At 39.5% G+C, this 24,779-nt stretch overlaps 1 protein-coding gene across 2 annotated transcripts in view; it reads right to left on the minus strand.

Annotated features, from left to right (window-relative positions):
* The window catches only part of LOC123983583 (zinc finger protein 385B-like), a 146,927-nt gene that overhangs the window by 61,379 nt on the left and 60,769 nt on the right, over positions 1–24,779 (minus strand). For both annotated transcript variants that reach the window (XM_046069842.1, XM_046069843.1), the window contains one exon: positions 14,522–14,797. In XM_046069842.1, the coding sequence (XP_045925798.1) occupies positions 14,522–14,797 (276 nt within the window). The remainder of the gene's footprint in view (positions 1–14,521; positions 14,798–24,779) is intronic.

Here is a 24,779-nt window from a genome sequence, read left to right on the forward strand (position 1 = left end):
ACAGTGCTAACCACTGCAACAACGTGCCACCCACACAGTGCACACTGGATTATTCACTGGACTATTTTCATACCCTCAAAACTTTTTGGATAACTGACCTGGTTGTCTCCGTGATCCTGTCACACAGATCGGCTGCGAGCCCTCTCCATTACTATCCTTTCATCCCTCTCGACATCTGATACTGTGAGTCTCCGCTCTCTTTGTCATTTTGGATTTTGTGGTGTCAATCCTTGGTATGGTTGGGTAGCCTTCCCTTCTGTGGATTCCGGCACGGTTCAGTTTAACGGCTAACGCAGTTAAACCGATAAACTGTTGTGTAGGCCGAACTGGTCATCACTTGTCATGTCGTCACATATCCACTTGCAGGTTTTGTTTTTTGGTCTTTTTTGGTTTTTGCTGTTTGTTGATGAGGTTAATCAAAGTATTTTTCCCAAGATGGCTTTGCAATTTTCCGCTGCTCATCTCAGAACATTAAAAGGATCTTTCCGCCTGGCTCCTGACACTTATAAACGGTGTGAACAACTTTGCGGAAAAAACTTCAGAATTATCATTACTCATCTTCCAACAATATTCCGGTTGTCTCTACCGACACCCGTGTTCCGGATGCAACACAGCTGGATAAAAGACATAGGCCTATCAACTTAGGAAATTTAAGATCGCTGCGTCTTTATCCTGACCTCGGAATCTGCAGACGTGCATCTCTAGACTTGGGATGTGCGCTGCTGAACACCCGTTCTCTAACTGATAAAGCATCAGTATTGAATGACATAATCATTGACACTAACCTGGACATGCTATTTTTGACGGAAACCTGGCAGGTGCCTAATGACTTTTTGAACTTGAACCTCTTAACGCCACCTGGATACATCTTTTTTTCTCAACCGCGTCTTCATTGTAGAGGTGGAGGGCTGGCTGTAGTTTGCCGTGAGACTATTAAAATATCCAAGATTGAGTTCCACGATGTTACAACATTTGAATACCTAGCGCTGAAAATGACTGGCCAAACGTCACTGGCTGTAATTTTAATTTACCGACCTCCAAAATGTCCCTCTGACTTTTTCTCTGATATTAGTGAGTTACTTACTCTTGTCTGTGGATGTCATTCATCTGTTCTTTTGCTTGGTGATTTTAATATACATGAAAACACTGCACAATGCAAAGAATTGATGTCTGTGTTGGACTGTTTCAACTTGACTCAACATGTAACTTTTGCTACTCACTCCAGAGGTCATATATTGGATCTCATATCTACATCTGGCTTGAATAATATTCTTGTTAATGGCTCTGATTTTGCATTTTCAGATCACAAACTCATAAACTTCAGTTGTAGTTTTCCAATATCTATATCTCCTCAGAAGAAAATGCTGACTTATCGTAAACTCAATTCTGTTAATTCAACTTCTTTCTCTGCTTCAATAAGGGCTTCTACTTTATCAGAATGTCTACTGTCTAACTGTCCATCAGAAAACTGCTTTATCTACAATAATGCTGTCTCAAACACTTGAGATGCATGCTCCTGTTAAAACTAGACTGGTTCCATCTACACATACCTCACCCTGGTTCACTCCTGAACTGAGGGTCACTGCCTAGAAAGACTATAGAGGAAAACTGGACTCATTGTGCACTCTTTGGCTCTTAAAGAACATCTGCTCAACTACTGTACAGACCTTAACAATGCAAGATCCTCTTATTTCTCCTCTACTATTAGGAATTCCACGTGCAGACCCAAATCACTCTTTGCTATGGTAAACAAACTCACAAATCCACCACAACATGTTATGTCAGGCTCTGAGGAGCTTGTAAATAGCTTCTCTAAATTATTTTCAGACAAACTGATGTCAATCACTTATTCCATCACCAAAAACACTCATACAAGTGACTCAAACTTAATGTTATCTGGTCCAGCTCAGTCATCAAACTCTCTACTTCTACTCTGACTACTCCTGTTGCCATAAGTGATCTAATTGTGAAGTCAAATTCTACATCCTGCCGGCTCGATCCTACACCTACTGTTTTGCTTAAGATGTGTGTCCTTGAGGTTGCACCATTCATAACACATGTGATAAACTGTAGTTTAGCTTCTGCCATTGTCCCAGCAGAATTAAAAACAGCTGCGGTGACCCCCATTCTTAAAAAACCTGGCCTTGATCATCTAAACATGGACAATTACAGACCAATATCCAATTTAACATTTTTAAGCAAAATCCTTGAAAAGGTTGTTGTTTCGCAATTGCGATCTTATTTGGATATAAATGGTCTTTTTGAACCTTTTCAGTCATGTTTTTCGCCCATCTCAGAACTGAAACTGCTCTTCTGCGTGTGGTTAATGACAATCTTTCGTCCATGGATTCAGGGTTGATAAACATCTTGATGCTCCTTGATCTAAGCGCTGCTTTTGACACAGTCTGCCATGAACTATTTATTTCTCGGCTTTCTGATATCAGCATCACTGGTTCCGCTCTTTCCTGGCTTATTTCCTATATCAGTGACAGAAAGTATTATATCAGCATACAAGGTCATAATTCTGCCACTATTTCACCTACACAGGGTGTTCCTCAAGGTTCAGTTCTTGGTCCACTATTGTTCATCATCTATATAAACCCACTTGGTAACATCATACGCAGGCATGGACTTCAATTCCATTGCTATGCTGATGACAAATTTATTTCAACACCAGCTCCGATAGGCCATCCCTGCCTGACTCACTCACTGCATGTATCAGGGACATCAAGCATTGGATGTCCCTTAACTTACTCAAATTAAATGACAATAAAACTGAGATATTAGTGATCGGCTCTGCTGCCTCAGTCAAAAGGATGGACCAGTCCTTCCATATTGATGGTTTCCATATTAAGCCTTCATCACTGACTCGTAACCTCGGTGTCTTATTCGACTCAACTCTATCTTTTGGCTCTCATATTTCTTCTCTTGTTACAAACTCTCTTTCATCTTCGGAATATTGCTCGTCTAAGATCTTCTCTCACTTTAGCTGACGCTGAAATCTTAATCCATGCATTAATCACATTACGTCTAGATTATTGCAATGCTTTATTTCTTGGTCTTCCCAAAAAACGTATTGCAAGATTACAGTACGTTCAAAACTCAGCAGCAAGAGTTCTCACCTCCACCAGGCGTTCTGCTCACATTACTCCGGTGCTTCATGACCTTCACTGGCAACCCGTGGCATCACCTATCCACTTTAAGGTATTGCTTCTAACATTTAAGGCATTAAATGGTCTTGCACCCCCATATTTGTCTGATCTACTTTTCACCTACCGACCTGCACGGTCTCTCAGATCAACTGAACTTGGTTTATTGTCCATCCCTCGTTTCCGGTTGTCTACAGTAGGTGGAAGGTCATTTAGTGTTAAAGCTCCAAAATTATGGAATTCACTGCCCCTTTCACTTCGAAATATTTCATCTGTGGCTACATTCAAGACACAGTTAAAAACATTATTAACATTAACACATCTATTTAACATGTATTTCGTTTAAATGTGACTATATGTATCCTATGTGATTGTAAGTTGTGTGTTAGTGTGTAAATGTACCATGTAAAGCGACCTTGAGCTCTGGAAAGGCGCTACATAAATAAAACTTCTTCTTCTTCTTCTTCTGGCTCATTACTCAAAATCAGATACATTATTATGTGAAGTCCTTTCATTATCTAATAGGCAGTAGTGGAAAGTACATTTATTCAAGTTTTTAAATACAAGTTTGACTTTATTTATTTATTATTTTTATTATTATTATACTTAGTCCACTACACAAAAATTTTACACCACTAAATTCAGTTCGACAACTATTCCAACTAGTTAATGGTTAATAATACTTTGCAGATTAAGAATAAATGCACACGGAGTACCCTTTGTGGACTTTAGGGGTTAAGGTGCTGACCATGAATGGAAACGTTCCTGGTTCAAGTCCAGCTGGGGATCCTTGTTGCATTTTGTTCTCTACCTCTCTCCCCTCATCTCTCTACTGTCAGTTCTCTAATAAAGGCATAAAATTGCCAAAAATAAATAATTTACATAAATTGGTCAGATTACAATGCATTATCATACATAAAAACCACTTCACCATTAATAATAATCTAAGTAACCATTATACGGAATGGCACCTTTTAGAGTCTAAATATTTAAAGTATGTTTTAAGCGTAGGACTTTTACTTATGTTTGCTGTGTGGTATTACAAATGTAAATTTAGTAAAGTTTCTGAGTACTTCTTACAGCTACTAACAGCTGTCAGGTAAACAATTTTCACTATGGACAAGTTCTTCAATATTAATCCCCCTTTATGGAGTATACTTAAGCTTCACTGCTATGTGCATGTAGTTGCTGAAGAGGAGGAGAGAAGAGTTTCAGAGTATCTAAAAACTTGACTTATTCCAAAACACGTAGCTGGGTATTTGTAGAGGCAACACAGGGGCTTATATGCAGCGCTGGAGGGGGACTGGCCTTCAATGCATTGTTATTCATTCCACAGTTGCTTTAATCACTTCAAATAAACACAATTATTCTCACAGTCTGTACCCTGAAACCCTGGCCTCCAATGTCACATACAAGACACACACACACACACACAGCTTGTGTCCGCCCTGTATGCTTCTTGCTGGCTCCTTGTCCACTTGAATAAGTGTGGTGTGGAAGCACAGCACTGACACATCCTGACAGTTTTACACTTGATTTCGGGCTGCTGCAATGAAAGTGCAGGGAGACGGCCTCAAGCAGAATGGTTGTGTGTCGGCTACACACGGCATGCTTTCATCTAGCCGTTGGACCTACTTAACATTGCTGTGTATACCTCTGTTTACCTATATAGACTGTGTGTGTGTGTGTATTATTGACACGCCATGTTACTTATGGAAATCACTGACTTGGTGAAGGTTGTGAGGGAAGGACATGGAGACAAAAACAAGACAGTCTCTTTGCTTTCTACCAAATAGAAAAACGTTTTCTGCATTTTAACAGTATTGCCGCCCGTGGCATACATAGGTGTAGTTTTAATAATAACTACACTTCTTATAAGAACTATATACTAATATTTAATTATTTTAACTTGCCAAACAACAATCTCAAAAAGTGACACTTTCACTTCCAAGATAAATCCAGCCTTCAGCATGTTTGTTATCATGTATTCAAACATATTTGCTGACTCTTAATGACTCATGTTCTCACAAACAAAACCCCAATGCACTGCCATCTAGAATACCAAAAAGGAACTATTTACTTGTTTTATTTGGTCTAAAATCCAGGTACAGCACCCTGGCTAACTTTTGAGATTTCCTTGACCTGTACTGTAGATTACACAGCCATAGGAAACACTGGAAAACTGGTGTCTGCCTTAGCACTATCAGACCCTAAGGGTTTTGGTGCCATATCTGCCAGTCATTGAGTCAAAAAAAAATTGGGAAATGGCGAACAAGCCAACATCAAACCCTTTATTCTGCCTCTCAGTCTCCAGCTTACTCTCCTTCCTGCAGGCCTTCAGACTGTGCAGAATGGCCACTGATGACAGATCAAGTGACATCTTAAAATTGGCTGCTTTTGCTAAGCTGCCTCTGCTGTACAAAATGAGGCCAAGCAGCACAAAACTCAAGATGATGTCCTATTTCACAGATCACACCGTATATTTCAGCATGCGTGTCTGTGTGTGCATATACTGTATGTGCCTGCAGACATTTCGTTTCATGGTTGTTTTTTTGATACCATGTATGTACTGTATGTTGGTATACAGGAGAAGAAAGCATTCAACCTTGAGAAAAGCACTAAGCCGAGCCAATCTGCAGAGCAACTCAATTTGAGGAATTTTGAGATTTTCCATTAGTGAGGGGAAGCTTCGATCCCGAAAGAAGAAAGGCTTCATTTTCCCTTTCATAGGGAAAAGTGTTATAAACGGTGCAGGAAATGTTGTAGGTCACCTCTCTGACCAATATCATTTTCAGGTTTGATTTAGGATGTGCATTTGAACAATGTGCGATGTGCATTTACTTTGACAAATCAAATCACAGAAGACTGGAAATCCAAGTACAGTCACATTGGGTTACTCTGAAATTTTGATTTTTAGCCAGAGGTGTTAGTAGTGCAAATACACGAGTATAGAGCAGTATACCAATCGTATAACTACCTAAAAATAGCCAAAGATACGTATCAGTGCACATCTTCCAGAGTAAGCCTGCAGGGAATAATATTACAGTCTTTCTTGTAATCTGTGGTGTTAACTGCACACAGGAGACTTTTGTTTCCTAACTTTATCCTTTAAGGCAATTCCTCCTTAAAGGCAACATAAAAAAATCCCAAAACACAGCACAAAGCCTGGGGAGAAGCGCTGCCTTAAAAACAAGCTCGGGCGACAAATGTCCCTTCGCTTACTGTCACCCCAAATCGCAAACACAATTACAAATATTAAGCAAATATGAAAATTGTTTCACAACGATGACACTGACAACAGTTAGGAGCATAAAGGGAGGAGCTATTAGACATGCTGACACAATGACCTGTAGCAATACATTGAGGTCGTTCCCGACCCGATTAGATTGCATATAAAGTTGGACCTGGCTCAATGCTGGTCCTGGGTCTCGCCTCAGAACTAGGAATGGGGCGGGCCTGTGAAAACCTCCACTGTCGGCCTGGGGAGGATGTAAACTGAAGCCCAGGCAGTATGAGTCACATGATCCCTCACTGTCTTCCTACCTGTAAATACTGCCTTTCGTGTTTGATGGGGCCAAGCTGGCAGCACCTCCACCAGGAACTGCACCCTGGTCTCTGCATTGGTGGCCAACTGTTTCTTCCCCTGCACCACTATGTTATGACAGCGAGGAACAAGAGTTTTTTGTTTGTTCCGTTAGGCTGCAGCACTGATGGATTTTAAAATGCATTTTGCTGTTGAAGCCTTAATGACTGTTGTGAGTGTGAGGGATGCTCATTTCCACATCAATTTCATCATTTAACACTATTAGAGAGCAAGATTCCCCTGCCTGTTTTTTATTATCCCACAGTGCACGAGCATTGAATGACAGGGCATTAAGTTGGGACTCACACATTGCTGGTATGATTATTAACGTAAAACTTAAATTAATAGCCGAGTCCCAAACAGCCGCCTGCCTCCTTTACTGGCCTGGTGTGGGGACACATTTTAACAAATAAATGCCTGCCTTAATTAAACGCCTGGTCTGTTTTTTATAGAAGTTCTTTGGATGTATAAAACCTCTTAATCCCCGCGGGGTCACCGCTTTACCTGCTTCTAAGCTGCTTAGATCCTTAATATAAATAGGCTATTAATGTTAAAAGGTATGATCAATATGTCAATATGGACATGCTGAACATCGTTAGATCGGTTAGATTCTCCACAATACCACTGTTAAGTTCATTTAACGGAAACAACAAGACCCAAAGTCTAATTCTTCTAGATTTACCAGTGTAACCTGCATGGATACAAGAGAGGAAAAGGGGAAAAAAGTGCTGACTCACTTTAACTTTGAAGCGCTCCTTAAGTCCCCTCGTTAAGTCCGAATGTGTCCGTTCCTTGATTATTTATCTTCCTTTAGTCTGTAAGGGTCCACCGATCAAAAGAATCAAAACAGCTTTTCAGAAAAATTTATCCAAGTTGTGAATCCTGTCATGTGAAGTCAATCACTCTCTGCCTGCTAACATCTCTCATCCTGCACCGTGTTGTTGTCGTGAGGTTACGGCCTTCAAAATAAAAGCGCATAAGCCGTCTGTTGGAGCTAGATCAAATTAATGACGTGTATTTCATATTATTTATTATTATTTTTACTTAAGTATTATTCTGTTTGAAATAAATAAACTGTTTCATAGTAGTTTCAGTTTTGTGCAAAAACAATTAAAGGCCTGTCCCATATGGACGCCTGTCCCAAATGAAGGCAGGGTCAATTCAGGGTACATTCATTTGAGCAAATAAAAGCCCTGGCTATTATTCAATGTTTTATGGTACTTAAAGGTGCAGTGTGTAATATTTCTGAGGGGTCTAATGTCAGAAATACACAGCTATCCATAATATCCATAACTGTGTTTACAGTGGCATACAAAAACCTTACATAATTAACATTTATGTTTTTATTACCAATGAGCCATTTCTATCTACATAACCCCTTCAATGGACGTCGCCATGTTGCACCGCCAATTTTCTACAGGCAATAAGTTTAAAAAAATTGCTCCGATGCTAATCTATTAGATGGTGGGTGAGGACATAAGACAATATTTGAAAGTATAGTTATGGTGTTTGGTTAGCTCAGTTGGTAAAGTGCAGGACTCTCACTGAGAAGGTTGTGTGTTTGATTCCACATTGGAACATTTTTTTCATTCTCTCTTGGACAAATTGATTCTGCAGCGACATTTCACATGAAAACGTGCTGCAGTGTATGCATTCCGGTGTTTGATCCTCATCCATCAACCTACGGACGCCTTTTCATTTCCTTATTATCTCCAGGCAGAGAACATTTAGAGGAATCACATTTTCTGATGGCGTTTTCAGAAGTGTGTGTCAAGCAGGCTAGACTCATTCTAATGTCATTCAGAATTTTTCAAAGTAATAGCTCCCAATTCAACTCGAAATAAAGCATTGCGGCAAAAAAGCTTCTCGTGCTTTTATTTTGCAGGTAAAACCACTAAAGAGGAAGTGATTATGTGAGTAACTGTTGCTATCAGGACTGAGATGTATTTCAGCACCGCTATCAAAGTTTTTTTTTTTTTTTGCTGCTATCAAAGCACCATAATCTGGCAGCGGGCCAGATATTATGGCTGGCAGGGCAGTTTTGGCGAGATCCATAATCACAGAGAGAATGAATGTGTTTCCCTTGTCAATGTCTGTATAAATTTCATGTATTATGTGGTTTATAATAGACTGTGGTGCAGAAACAGTGACAGTGTTTCACACTCTTAGCTTACATTTTATATGTCATCTGTCAGTGACCATGTTGCAATAACATATGGTTTTACTAAATAATTAAGTAAATATAATTTCTTAATATATCTACCAAAAAATTTTTTGACTGGCTGCTCTCTGCTGTCTCAGAAGAAGACACCTTTTGTGCTGTGTCAGCCACCGTAGCTGTTCTATGCTCTTTGAAAGGGTAGTGGGCAGAGGTAGAGTGGACAGTTGGTTGCAATTCGCAACCTTACTGCTAGATGTCACACTGAACCATTAAAGGGAAAATTGTTTCTGTGCACTGAAATCTCCTCCACAACTTGAAATTGGCCGTTTTTGCCAGAGGTCCCAAAACAAAATGGTTGGCAACCATTGGTTTAATCTTTAACAATGCATTGTATTTTATAAACATTATCATATTTTGTTAATATTAAATATTAATCTGAAAAGTAACTAGTAACTGCTGTCAGATTAATGTAATAGAGTAAAAAGTACAATATTGTCATCTGAAATATAGTGAAGTAGAACATATACTGCATAATATAAAAATAGGACAGTACAAGTACCTTAAAACTGTCCTTAGTTATTTAGACTTAGCTTATTCAGACATGAAACTGACATGTTAAATTGCTGTCAGATTGGGATGCATGTCAGTGCTTGTATCTTTATTTCAAAATGAACTGGAAAAAAAACATCCATTTTATGTGTGTGCAGATTATGCACATATCAGAAATGGCACTTCATGACAGTCTATACACGTGACACAAACACGCATTATACCAAGAATTTGAAAAGCATAACCCCTGAACTGAAACAACTCCACAGTGCTCCAGAAGCTTAGTATGGAGTGCAGGAAGTGGAAAGCGCTTTGGTTCGTTCCCTTTTCAAACGGCGCCCAGTGAGAAGCATCCCCTTAAAATCTCTTTTCATTTAAACAAATCACTTCATGAGACTAAATAAAAGCAATGTGAGCTGAGCTGTGGGAAGGGAATGGATATTATTAGGCTGGTTTCATTGCAGCACAGACTGAATTATACTAACAGTCACCTTAATTGACTTGGCTCATCCTCCTTTTCTCCTCTCTACTGTGAAATAGGCAACAGGGAGAGTAGGCTTGTGAGACATCTTTTAAAACCTGGCATTTGTTTGACTTTGTGTGCAAGAATCTTCCTTCCTATTTGTTTACCTGCCAAAATTTAAGAGAAGATCTGCTTGGCTGCCTGAAAACTGTTGTTGGATCCAGTCATAGTAATGTTGTTTTGACAAAATTATCTTGTTTATCAGCCACCACATTAAGGGATGCTTAGTGCTTCAGTTCACCCATTCATTTCTGTTGGTTTGATATGAAACTTCATGTTTTTTTATTGGTTTCTGATAAACTAGCAGGCACACAGATAAAAAATAAAATTTAAGGTATCAAATAGACTGACTGATTAATTATTTATGTGAATTTTTAAACTTAAACCTGACAGATTAGATATTCTCAAGAAACAAAAGCAAAAGATAGTTATTCTGCTGTAAATATAACCTGAAACGATTAGTAAATAAATTGTTCTGTACGATTGATAAAAAAAAAATACACAATTTTTTTGACAATTGATTGACCATATAAATTATTTTTCAAGCAAAGATGCTGAACATTCTGGTTATAGCTATACCATTATGGTTATACCATTTTTCATTATTTTCTCACATTTTTATAGACGATATCAGTAACTTGAGAAGGTAATTAGGAGATTAATCAATAATAAAAAAAGAAATACATCAGTTGCCGGCCAAAATATGAAAAAAGCAGTACAGGACACTGGCAAAATTAAAACAGTCTGCATCTTGAAAAGGATAGCTTTAAAGACAAAAGGGGTCAAACGCTGTGGGGTTCATTTAGCTGGTTCAAACATGGCAGGTGTGAAGTCACCCTGTGCCCTGTGTGAGGTAACGTGAGGCCCTTCACCCTGAGGAACAGACACAAGCTGCCCATGAGTGCGTCTCATCTTATCAATCAATTAGTGGATGAGATATGGCTCTGACAGCGTGGCCGACAGGAGGTCGGGTGTTTTAACTCTGTCAGTGCTGATGCTGTACACGTCTAATCTCAACACGTGGAACATTAGGAAAAGCATGCAATGCAATGAATGTTAAATGATACATTTTTGCAATGCTTTTCATCAAAATGCAAGCAAATAAAAACAGGTGCAGTAGTGGTTATTACTGCTGGATGTCTAAATATGCCAATAAGTCTTTGTTTGCAGAACGCAGAAAAGTAAATTCTGTATATGTAATATTGTAGCGTGTTCATTATGGTAGGAAAGCTTTTCCTACACAATTTTCCACTTGTTTTAGAAAAATGTGTCAGTAAGGGAAGCAGTCGCTCCCTGCTGTCTTGTCAGCAAACTGGAGCAGAATAGAGGTCATATTCAAAAGGCCATACACACTTTCTCAATTTGATGTGGCACTGCAAGACACTAATCTCATTCTCTAGATAAAAAAATCTCTTCAGTCAAATAAATATGCCAAAACATTCTAAATGATGTGCTACAGCCATCCACAATCAGACATAAGCTGTGACCCAATTCCATACTACAAACTTAATCTGAGCAGGTTTTGAGTATGTACTGTGTTTACAAGGGAAAACTGAGGAAATAAAGTATGCTTAAAACAGTCGGTATGCAGGCAACAAATGCTTGATTTTTGAGTGTGCTATTGATGGGCATTGTTGTCCCACAATGCACTGCACAAAGAAAATAGAGAAATAAAGATTTTTTTCCAGTTGTTCAAAGCTCAACACATAACCCACCTATAGTATAGCAGTCGGTTGCAGAGATGGCTGCTGAGTAACCTGGTTTCATCAACTGTTAATCTTTACTTTTAGGTTTAGTTAAGCCGGCAGCGTGAACTAACTAACTTGATGACGTCTCTACTGATAAACAATCTGTCTTTATTATAACTTCGCTGTATCAAGTGTGTGTTTTTTATTTTGTTCATTTTTGTTTATTTATATTTTCAGCCAGTTTAGAATGGTTAATGCCCACTGCAGCTCAAATCTTGGCTGTGTCTGTATTAAGTGCACTATATTTACTGTCTGCTATTTAATTTCAGCATTAGAAATCTAGATATTTATACGGAAATAAAGTAGTGTAAATGGCATGTACTCTACCTTCCGTTACCAATCCCACAATGCAATGCGACACATGCAAAAATTACAGTTGCGAAATTACACCTGGTGTCAGCAACGATGCAAAACGACAATGTTTAAAAAAGTGTCCGAAATCTACTGCTCACAATTAAGTCTATATGGGGTAGTGAGGGATTTCGGACACAGCTTTTTTCTCCCTCTGTAAGACTGGGGAGTATGTAGCCATGTAGCCATGTGTCTCCTCCCATACGGAGTCACCAGTTGCTCATTTTATTCTGCTAGAACGCTGTTACATTCATGCCAAAATTTCCATAAATATTATTGTAGCTAACATTAGAGTGCCTCATCAGAGTCAGGAACCACAAGTTAGTTGCTGGATACTGGAATGTCAAAAATGCATTTGGTAGACAGAGCCCAAAAACGAGGACCACGCAAACACCAAATCTGTTCTTTTGCACTGGATCAGTCTCACACTTTTAAGTATGAATGATGACCTGAAAAGGCTATTATCTGACACAGAAAAAGTCAATACCATTCTGATGAGGTTGAAGTGAGGGAGAAATTAACAATGGATATAATATTCATTTAATTTCATGTGCTGTGTTATATTAGTACAGCGAAATATGTGTGGTAAGCCTACAGAGAGCGACAGCCTCATAAATCAACATTAAAAAGGGCCATCTTATTGGCCAGTTGTTCGTCCAAGGCTTTTTTCCGGAGTGATGATTGATCAAGCTGGTCAGCGTGGCGAAGTGACACAGGTGGTGGCGAGTGAGGGTGATTAATGGCCCCTCGTCAAAACAGGTGCGCAGAAAATGCAAGGCTATGGTTAGAGGCTCTTAAGGAATAGCAAATATATACTGAATGCATAACACCTCCTCATGGTTTGCAGATGTGGACATTTAGAGAGAGTATGCTGCAAGTCAAAAAAAATAAACACTTGACTAAACAAGGTATGTCAGGTATCAGGGTACAGTTTCCAAGTCTGCTGTTTTGCCAGAAACACCCAGCAGCACAACTTCTACTTGAAAGCTGGTATTTGCAGAACTTGCAGAGTCAGTGTCAAAGAGTAACAAAGTGCGGCGGCTCCAAAACATATATTTTTGCTTTTTTTAATGTAGCATTTAGTTGCAAAATCTACTGTCTATGCAGCAGACCCACCACCTGCACTGTGACATTTAACATCCCTTATAATGTTAGAAGGTATTGGGCAAATCTTGATTTCACACTCCAGCACCAAGAAGCATGAAGCTGAGAAACAAAGCAACATTACATTCCTACCACTTGTAAACAAACCCACTATGGAGGAAAAAATTGATTAAAAGACTGTGGATTACAAAATAATAGAACCACTGAAAATACAACAGCCCTGCAGTAAATATCAATTTGAAGAGGTTCATAATGTTCTGTTTTTGGACAGACTGTAAGAGTTGTTGATTAAACTATGGACATTTTGAGCCAGTTTATAATGTTGTCAAGCAAATACAAGGTTATGAGTCTTTTAGTCAATGTTGGTGAGTTGTTGAGTTGAGTGGGTCTACATTTTGTTCCTCTCTAGTGTTACTTTGTAAGGATTTTCAGGTGTTTTATGTTTAACATTGCAATGAGACTTAAGCAACAACAATAGAAATATCAGCTTGAGATCGCAGCCGGAAAGCACAGGTGTATTTAATAACGTAAATTATGGCTCTGTTCCATTTAGGTGCTCCAGTTCCAGGGCTCTGGTATTGCATATGATGTCTCACTGGCATGGCATACTGGGACACTTATATGTCATTAATGTGATTAGTTATACCTGTGCTTCTCCTGCTATGACAAGTCAAAATGTGCGGTGGGAAAAGTGCACTCATACAGGGACCACCTGACCTCTTTCTGTCTCTGTAAGTTGTCTTCATTTGCCTTGAAAAGTAAGTTAGAAATCACACAGTCTTCATCAGCAGCAAAGCACTATGGATGAAATCATGACAGCTACTGAGCTTGTCTGTCAACAGAAAACTTCATCTACTGAGCTTAACACCATGTATTGTGGTTTAAAACTCAGAAAAAGCTAGTAAGTGTGCCTTGAATTGGAATCCTTAATACAGTGGGTGCACAAAGCCCAGTCAGTCACACAAGCACATACAGCACAAACAGCATCAGAAACAATCACAGACATCTCTAAAAAGGTCTAAAATTAAAAGTTGAAATCTATACAATGACCAATACATTTTGTTGAGAGTCCTTTGTTATTCATTCAATCTATATGGCGTAAAGTTTTGCAAAGTAGTCCTCCCAAGTTCAGCTTTTACTCCTGAGGTGTCTATAGTCAGTCCGGGTGATCTATTCAGATGAACAGTATTTTTAAATTTGAGAAGAGACGTGATAAACTGAGGCAGCTTGAGTGAGTGCCAGCCTACATTTGAACTTAACAATTCTAATAATCTATAGTAAATCAGCAGGCAACTCAACTGTTGCACAGGTAAATGAAATAAGAAATGAGAAAACAAAATCAGTGCACCCTACCTGTGCTGACAACCTTTACCAGTCGGCGCAGCCTCCTCTGGTGAGTCTTCCCTCTGCAGTGGATCTGGGCCTGGGCGCTTGAGTTCAGCTGTATGTGGCACACCTGGCACATAGTGGCACTGCTGCTGCCTTGACGCCGCTCTCGTTTGGCCCTGTGCCCTGCCACCACCTTCCTCTCCTCCTCATCTTCCTCCTCTTCTTCCTCCTCCTGTCCCTGCTGGCTCTTGGGAGGAGGGCTGCTGTCCAGCCAATTGGGGCTCTTTGGACGCTTCATATCTGGAGAAAGAAAGGCCATTAATCATAGCTGTTGATAGAAAATGGAGCAGTGCTGCAACACATTTCATTCAAAATGTGTGGCATGTATGTTGTTAAAGACTCCACAGGGGGGCAACAGAGCAGCATGACTCCATCCAGAGCAGAGTAGGACTGGTCTCTTTGGTGTGATTCAAACTGCAATTATATGTCCACCACCATTATAATGCTTCATATTTCATTGCACCAAACAGAGATATTTCATAGGCAGACAAAGGGTTATAATTTGGATTTATCTACATCCTTTGAAAAGAGCGTTCAGTGTCAGCATGTACAAATTTCTTTCTTCAACATCTCATTAAAGGGCTTGAATTAAGGGCACAGTATACTTCTTCTGAATGTATAAACACGCTTGACTTCTGACAGCACGTCACACAAAGCGCTTCTTTTCTAGTATAACCCGGCCCTTGGACATCCACTATCTGAAAGGAATGGCATATCTCTGGCACACATCAGAGCATTACAACAGAGACATTTACAGTCTGTAGATAAGTATCTTGTTCCAGCTTCTCTCTATTTATCAGGTAATAAAAGCTGAGTCCCGGGGTACACAATGCGACATGCTTCTTTGCGAGAGCACACAGCCTTAATACCTGTAATGGCTGAGTGATTGTGGCAGACTGACAGCATAAATCAAGCTGCAGCTGAATGCGAGCTCTGCCATGAATGTGGAAATGTCACCCAAAGTCTAACTGAACTCTTTGCTTTGGTGCTGCTCATATGATAATGGCATCAATTAGTCCTCCTGGTGTTGGACATTTTATCCTCTGCCTCGTTGAATGCACACACACACACACACACACACACACACACACACACACACACACACACCAAACAGAAACCATCATTTGTAAAATCTCTGCTGTTCTAAAAATTCAATTTGACTGGCGGAGAGATGAAAGTGGAATGGAAATGTGCTCACTGGAATTCAATCAGCCTTCAACCAGCAACACGGACTTCAAAGCAGCAGCCCATCACCATGATTATTTGAATGATGTTTTACTGCAGGCTGGCAGTGCATAGGGACATGAGTAACTGCTGGGGAAGATGTTGATGCGTTTCAACACAACCAGGTGTTCGCCGCGACCTTGACCACAACAAACACATGTTTAAAACACACAAAGTCTGAAAAAAGGCCCACCACCATTTGAAATGTTGATTAATGTATCTGACAAGTCACAAAATTTTGATACTGAACATGTCAGTAAAATGTTCACTGAACACGTATTTCATTAGTTTTCTGCCAAAATATCTGAAATTGCAATACAATATCTGCTTTATTAAACATTTATAGTTATATTTAGGAAACAAAAGCAGTTTGGTTAAGAAGGGAAAGATCATGGTCCACAGTGACTTAAAGCAAGAGCCACAACTTCTTTATAACATTTAACCGAGACCACGATTGTTTCCTAATCTTAACCAAAGTGTTTTTGTTGCCTAAACCTATTAGAAGGGACTCAAGATGTAAACCCTGCTTTCTGGCGTGTGCTTTGCAGCGCTTCATTTGCTCAAAACGAAAAGATGCCTCTGGACGCAACTGGAAAACCAATATAGTAATTTATATACATAATTTCTTAGAGACAGGGTTGGGGGGAAAAAAGGCAACCCACTCTCCAGAAGAAAACATCAAACACTTGAAAAACAGTATCTTATTTTATTACAAGGCTAGTATATAACATCTCGGCTCAGCTGTGATTTCTCTGGGTGCCAGTAACACCTTGCAAGGCTAGTGCTGGTGTAACAAATAAAAATCAAATCCGGGGTTTGCAGAATCATCCAATAATGATTTCTTCTTCTGATGAGTGGGTTGAAAACAGTGGAGGAAATGCAACGGGTTCCAAATATAAGGTATGAGCATACGTAAAATGGCAAAGGAGAATTACTCAGACAAATGTGAATAATATTTGAATGACTAGACTCCTGGCATAAATCCATAGATTTATTCATTAAATTATTCAAGTCCCACACATTCATTCCATTTAGGAGCACTTGTGTTCATAAATTCATTGGTGGCCCTGGATTGTCATAATTTCCCATGAAGTTCTACGGTTAGTACCAAAGGCAATGGCCGTCTGATGTTGAGGTAAGCAATGAAAATTTTCTTAATACAGTGTACATGTAAACTTGGTCAATTTTTTTTTTTTTTTTGCTGCTGGGAATCCTGAGCTTCTCTAACCTGGGAGTGAGCTGACCACCATCTACTGAAGGTAATACACTGAATATTATCTCAAACAACTTCACCTCAAAATACCAGAACTATCCCTTTACCTGGGCCAATACTTTTTTTGTCCCACCTCATTACTCTTATTACTTACTTTTTATCACCCCATACCAATGAATGCAGGCACATGTAATTTTTCATTAAGCATGACATATTAATTGTTTTCCTACCGAAACAAGCTCCAGACAGCAGGAATATGCTGTGTTTATGTCTCATTTATGTCAGATGGCTGCTGGATAAGAGCTCTTGCCTCCAAAGTCTTTTGTCAGTAAATGGTCTGTCGTCTCAGAACAGTATTGATGAGTAGACAGCAGACAGGGTCAGTCAGAGGGAGGCGTGGGCTGTCTAAATCACTTTAAGGTGGTTTGCATCGATGAGGTCCCTCTATTCAGAGATAAAATGGACGCTAAAACTACCGGAAGTCAGTTTACTCATCTTTTGAGGATGTCCTGTTTTGTCTCCGTTTAGTGCGTTTTGGGATTATGGCAAATTACCTGTTGAAATAACCACAGCATATTAACAAAGATGTTTTTGATAAAACAATGTTGATTATTATGTACTGTCCTCTATAAATAAATAAAAAAAAAACTAAATGAATCCCATGATTTTCTAGATTGACCAGAATCTGTATTCCTCTGAAACAGTATTTAGACATAAAAGTCAATTTTTGCCCATTCTCAAGTCACATGATAACAATGCAAACTCAATTTGCTGTTAAAGACAGTGAGATGTGGTTTTGGAAAAAGTGAGCCTTGCATTAAAATAATTTTGTCAAAGTATTTAGACAATCCGGAAGGGAAACTCTAAGACATACTGCAGCATGTAAATACATTTACAACAAATATATCAGAATACTAAAATAATAAAATATATATATAGTATTTTACACAGTTTCTTGGGTCTGTTGAATGAGAAACCACTATCAAACCATGTAACAGATGTTACAATATCTTGCCAGCAGTATACAGTATGACTATCTGTGAATATATTACCCTATATTTTCAAGTGTACTGTACCGATCAGCCATAACATTATATCATACCACAGGTCAAGTGAATAACACTTATTATGTCTTTACTATGGCACCTGTCAGTTAGTTAGATATATTAGGCAGCAAGTGAAAAAAAATGTGTGTTAGAAGCAGGAAAAATGGGCAAGTGTATGGATTTGAGCTACTTTGACAAGGGCCTAATTGTGATGGGTAGACGACTTGGTCAGGGCATCTCCAAAACTGCAGCTCTAGTGGGATGTTCCCAGTCTGATGATGTTTGTACCTATAAAAGTGGTCCAAGGAAGGAAAAGCAATGAACTGGCAGCAAGACTCACTAAAGCACATGGTGATCGAAGGCTGGTCTGCGTGGTCCGATCCAACAGACGAGCTACTATATGTTAAATTGCTGAAGACGTTAATGCTGGTTCTGATAGAAAGGTGTTAGAACACACAGTGCATCGCAGTTTGTTGTATATGTGGCTGCATAGTCGCAGACCAGTTAGGGTGCCCATGCTGACTCATGTTTGCAAATGATAATCTTCTCCTAATCATTAATTCATTAACAACCCCCTTGATGGTTATTTATGTAACCGTTGAATGTTCATGCTCTTCAGGCTGCTGGATTAAAGTACCAGAGCTGTTATTATTCCAAGTCAAACACTGTTCAGATGCTCGTCTTGACAAATGTCTGATACTGTACAATGATGGCACTAGTCGAGGTGTACACCCTCCATCACACTGGAACCACCCAAGCTGCTCCCCTCACTCATCTTTATGTGGTCAGCTGGAGTTGGCACCTGACAGCCCCATTACAAAACAACTTTAAACAGGTTGCCGGCTGGCCAGCAGCATGCTGGTTTCTGTTGGCACCACAGCCAGGACTGGCCTCTGAGTGGGCAGCTGGACAGCTGACAGCCCAGTCCCCTGCGACAGACAAAATGGCTAAAGTTATTGGTGCTGCACAGAACAAACTGTGGCACCTGCAGCTGAAAGTGGATTTAGTTCACAAAACCACTGCAGCAATTTTTTATTGCAATCTATTAACTTTGAATCTTCACCAGTGTTGCAGGTATAATGCAAAGTATTTAGATTAACATAACGTCAGAAAACCATAAACTGACTTTATGAAAAGAGCTGCAGTATTTAAAACCAAGAGGATGGAACATGCAAAATAATGACCACATAATGCGCAAATGTTCAAAATAATGATCCAAAAATTTGCGTTAATGTAACACATCAAGTTAGACGCAGAGACTTTCTAGATGATGTAACACGTAGTCGATCACTTGTACTCTTTACGACTGAAGAGAGAACAAGTGTTTTTGTTCTTTCAATTGTAATAGTAAACAAAACAAGTCAGTGTTGTCACCATTTTGCTGGTGATTTCATCATTATCTGCAAGCATCAGACCGCATACACTTTTTTTTTGTTTAACATCTGCATAAATCACAGCAGACTGTGTCTGCAATTTCTAATCTTGTTAATGAGCCAAATTATTTATTGAGATTTAATGTTGATATTAACATGGAAAGTGAAAAACAAACCAAATCAATGTTGCACACAGTAATGTTGTGATAGAAAAAAAGTGACAGAAATGATAAAATACTAAATTTCATCAAGCCGATTTAACAATAACTAGCATCAACTAAAGATATGATGATGAACATGTAGTTGGCGGCCCGTACAGTACCAACATCGACCAAAAGTACACAGTATGATTAAATACACACAGAACACACAGAAATTAATTTGAGAAGGAAAAAGGGTATGTTACATAATGTTGTGTTACTGAGTTCCAACTATTAACTAACAAGATTAGACAGCACCATGTATTTATGAGCAAATTAAAACTACAGGTCAGATTTCCAGCAATTCATGATGAAGCTGAACAAAACCTAAAAACTACACTGTACTGTAGCTGCTCCATTAATTAATTTGTGGGTCACACGACTACTTTTACAGAGGACCCAACAAGTAGTAAGGGGCAGGTGTTAGTCTTCAAAATTAATAAAACTGAAATTGGATTTAATTAGAATTTAAACAGCCCCAAGCTTCGATCCTTTGAAGTGAGTATGTACAACAGGTACCACTTTCCACTCTATTTGTCATGTACTTTCTGAAATAGGTGTTGGACATGTTCAGTCTAAGTTAAGTTTGGTTATTTTCACTTCAAAAAGTGAAAATAATTCCATTCTGTGCAGGTGAAACCTTATAGTCATTTAAAGAACAGGAAAAAGAGCGGTGGATCCCATAAAATAAATTAAACAACATTTATGAAGACTGAATGAGGGGGATAAACATACAAATATTGACATGACTCATAAAGAAATTAGGACCTAATGGGGTGTGATAGTGAGCAAATGAGCAGCAGGACTGACGCACTACAAATATCTTGAGTGTACATACCCCTCACAAAGTTAATGTATTTTGCTACTGCTATGTCACATGCGAATCAATAGCTTGCAGAAAGTCTCTGAACATCTTGTTCTGATTTTTTATGTACAGTAAAGTAGTATGAGTTACTTACTGGTAGTGTTATCCATGCAGGAGACATTCCCTCAGACTACAGACCCTGTGGTTGGATATAAATCCCAGCGAGTCGGCAGCAGGATCTCTGTGTAGCATTGGAACTATTTTGTTTGTCCAACACAGAAAGCTCTGAGAGGAGCTCAAGCATCAGAAACTAGGTACCTTTCTCTATAATGATCTCCTGTGTCTGTTATGCTGTATCTGTTATGCTGTCCTCTTAGCAATGAAGCTATCTGGCCCCAGCAGCTCTTTAAATACCAGCACTCATCAGCCTGTCTGTCTGTTGGTCCAGGATGAGGAAAGACTACATGAAAGCCAAGGATATAAATGTAATGTTCTCCATATGGATACCTACATAAATGAAGAATTGTTAATTTTGCTCTTTGACATGTATATGGTTCTTTACCAGTCCCTGGCCAGGCCAATGTTTGGGTAATAGTCATAGGACTGCCAAAACTGTAACTATATCTACGGCACAGTTTTTGTATCCTGACTGATTTGGTAGGCTTGTGCAAAGAGGATTATTTCAAGATTGTCTTTAAACACTAGAGCCCAACCGATTTATAGTTATGCAGATATTATCAGCCGATGTAATCTACTTGCAGACTTGCATCGCCACTTATAACAACGGATTTATGACTATTAGAAAAGAAACAGAGACGGATCCTTCCCTCATGTCATAAGTGCTGCATAGTTTGCCCACTAGAAGGTGATCTGCAGCTCCTCTGTTCAAAACACAGCAGCACCAAAGAATAAAACAATCAGCTGACCAGAGTCTACCACAGCATGTTGAAACAGCTATAAAGAGTAGCTCCAGGTCCATGTAAGCATGTTAGCATACTGATGTTAGCATTTAGCTCAAAGCACTGCTGTGCCTTCATACAGCCTCACAGAGCTTCTAGCATGTCTGTAGACTCTCGGTCTTGTTTCTATAGAGAATAACATAGCTTTAGTCTAAGCATTAAGTATTTATGTCTTATGCTATGGTTTAGAAAAGCTGAGATAGTGTGTAAAATCTTCATGAAAAGAAAACAAGAAGTTTAGTCACTACCTAAGATGACCCTGTAAAGGCTACCACTACTTCTTTATCATTGTTTCTATTAAAGTGTTCTTAATGTTAATCTGGCAATACGAGATGGTGGATAGAGGCAGAGATAGACTGAAAGTTAGCTATGAAACTGGCCATCAATTCAGCCTGTTTCTAGCAAGCTGCTATGCCCATCTGTATGACGTGCTGCCTGCCTTGATGTGCTCTGGTTTCACACCGGGGGCAAACTTGTTTATCACCAAGCTTTGACAAATGAGGGGCTGCTGTAAGAGAAGCTTTGGCACTGTGGAGCATAAGAGTTGGAATAATGCGCTTTCAAAAAGTTTTGAAAATATCAGGTTTTCTTCAGGAACATTCAAATTTACAATTATACAATTATCGCAAAATTAACAGCTGATCTAAAGAGATCGGAAGAGCTTTTTTAAAAAACATCTTGTTCCATTTTTAAATCACATAATTACAATAAAATCACTTGTCATCGCGAGGATCATTTTCTGAAGGTGACACAGTAAAGTATGGCACTTCTCTATATATAGCTGCACTTAATTCCTTGCAACTGTATATCTATTACACTACAAAGGCTAAGTGGCTATGTAATGTTTTTTTTGTTCCTTAACTGTACACTCTGCCCGTTTGTCTCTAGACAGTCAGTGTTGAAGCCACAATAATCATACACAACTACAAGGTGGCCTAAGAATATATTTCAAAGAACGAAGTCTTTGCTAAGACAGAAGAAATCCAACACATCCTAGGCTATTAATCCACCTGAACATGTGAACTTCCGCAGCTCTTTCTGGTCTGCGATCTAGGAAACTTCCTGGAACGAGCATGTCTAATCCAGATGTGTTATAATGTGGACCGAGGCCTCCGGCATTTATTTGCATGGCAGCTGTTATTGGGACGCTTCGGTATAGACGTATGCTCTTTTAAAAATGGCATCCGCACACTAAGGTCAAGATGAGTTTCCTCACCGCAACAGCTGTCATCACTGTTCCATTACGTCGACAACAAACGACAGCAGTTAATGTGCTCGGCCTGACATGGAATAAGTGGACGGTGGAGGAATATGAGTAATGACCTAAGTATCTAATAGTCACTACATATGATACAGTTACTGAGTGATAAGTGATTGCGTCTAAGTGCAATACATTTAGATGATTTTTTACCCCACACAAAATGCCAACATCTTCAGTTTTTTTTTGTCTTAACAGTCAAAATGAATATTGAACTGAACGACAGGTGGACTACAATTACTGTTAGGTTGCTAGGGAACCCTGCATGCAGGGAAAATATGAATTGAACCTTTTCCACACAAATTGCACCTCTTAATTATACTGTAATTTGTGCAGAGAAGGCAGAGAAATGGACAAAAAGCCACATTTTATGGAAATGGTGGATGAGGAAATGCAGACTGTAAAAGCACAATGAGGTACAGGAGGATGAGGGATGAGGGTGAGAACCAGAGAGGCAGTCCAAACAGGAAAACAGATCTGACACAGGAGGAAGCAAAATCAGACAAGCAATGGTCCAAAACAGGCAGGTAACAAGTCTCAGGAACAATGGGACAGAACAGAAAACAGTCACTAGAGAGCAAGGCATGTACGATATAGCAACTTCACTTAATGAACTGGCATGGAACAAAGGAAATGAACTGGTATATGGTAAGTGGCTGATGAGTGGATGAGATGCAAGTGGGGAGAAGCTCAGGTGACTGCAGGGCTGATGAGTAGGTACAGGTGTGTAAATCAGTGGGGCAGTCAGGTGATGAGGAAAGGAGGAAAAGTCAGACGACCTGTGGTGGATGCATGGAGAATGGCACTGAAGAAACTAGGAAAAGAGAACTGTGGCTGGAGAGAAGGGACAGGGAGACAGAGGGTGCAAGAATTGCATCCACGTTTCCCTCACTTGTGTCTTAGTTCCACCCACTGGGGATGCATGGAGAGACGAACGGAAACCACGAGAGGAGAGAAAAAATAAGGAAATATGTTTTTAGAGACATACGGCGTCCTTTCCTCTGAATTGTCACGTGAAGCAACGTCCATTTCTGATAATGCTGGCAGCTGATCATAGCTTGATCAGTTGTTCAAAGCTGTCAGTTGGTTCCAACAGCCGGAGATACTTTTGATGGTGTTTGTGTCTGCACACACGAGCACTGTGCTGATAAATACTGATACTAATAAAGTCTCACAGTTATCACCACAGATCAGCATATTTTCTCTATAGCTGTTACCTGTTTACCAAACACCTGCACACCTGCATTCTGTATTTACAGGTGCTGGTCATATAATTAGAATATCATCAAAAAGTTTATTTATTTCAGTAATTCCATTCAAAAAGTTAAACTTGTATAATGTATACATTCATTCCACACAGACTGATATATTTCAAGTGTTCATTCCTTTTAATTTTGATGATTATAACTGACAACTAATGAAAACCCCAAAATCAGTATCTCAGAAAATTAGAATATTGTGAAAAGGTTCAATATTGAAGACACCTGGTGCCACACTCTAATCAGCTAATTAACTCAAAACACCTGCAAAGGCCTTTAAATGGTCTCTCAGTCTAGTTCTGTAGGGCAAGACCCAAAAGGTCATTGCTAAAGAGGCTGACTGTTCACAGAGCTCTGTGTCCAAGCAGATTAATAGAGAGGCAAAGGAAAGGAAAAGATGTGGTAGAAAAAAGTGTACAAGCAATAGGGAAAACCACACCCTAGAGAGGATTGTGAAACAAAACCCATTCAAAAATGTGGGGGAGATTCACAAAGAGTGGACTGCAGCTGTAGTCAGTGCTTCAAGAACCACCACGCAAAGACGTATGCAAGACATGGGTTTCAGCTGTCGCATTCCTTGTGTCAAGCCACTCTTGAACAAGACACAGCGTCAGAAGCGTCTCGCCTGGGCTAAAGACAAAAAGGACTGGACTGCTGCTGAGTGGTCCAACGTTATGTTCTCTGAGGAAAGTAAATTTTGCATTTCCTTTGGAAATCAAGGTCCCAGAGTCTGGAGGAAGAGAGGAGAGGCACAGAATCCACGTTGCTTGAAGTCCAGTGTAAAGTTTCCACAGTCAGTGATGGTTTGGGGTGCCATGTCATCTGCTGGTGTTGGTCCACTGTGTTTTCTGAGGTCCAAGGTCAACGCAGCCGTCTACCAGGAAG

This window comes from Micropterus dolomieu, linkage group LG14 (genome assembly GCF_021292245.1).
Source record: "Micropterus dolomieu isolate WLL.071019.BEF.003 ecotype Adirondacks linkage group LG14, ASM2129224v1, whole genome shotgun sequence".
Classification (NCBI taxonomy): Eukaryota; Metazoa; Chordata; class Actinopteri; order Centrarchiformes; family Centrarchidae; genus Micropterus; species Micropterus dolomieu.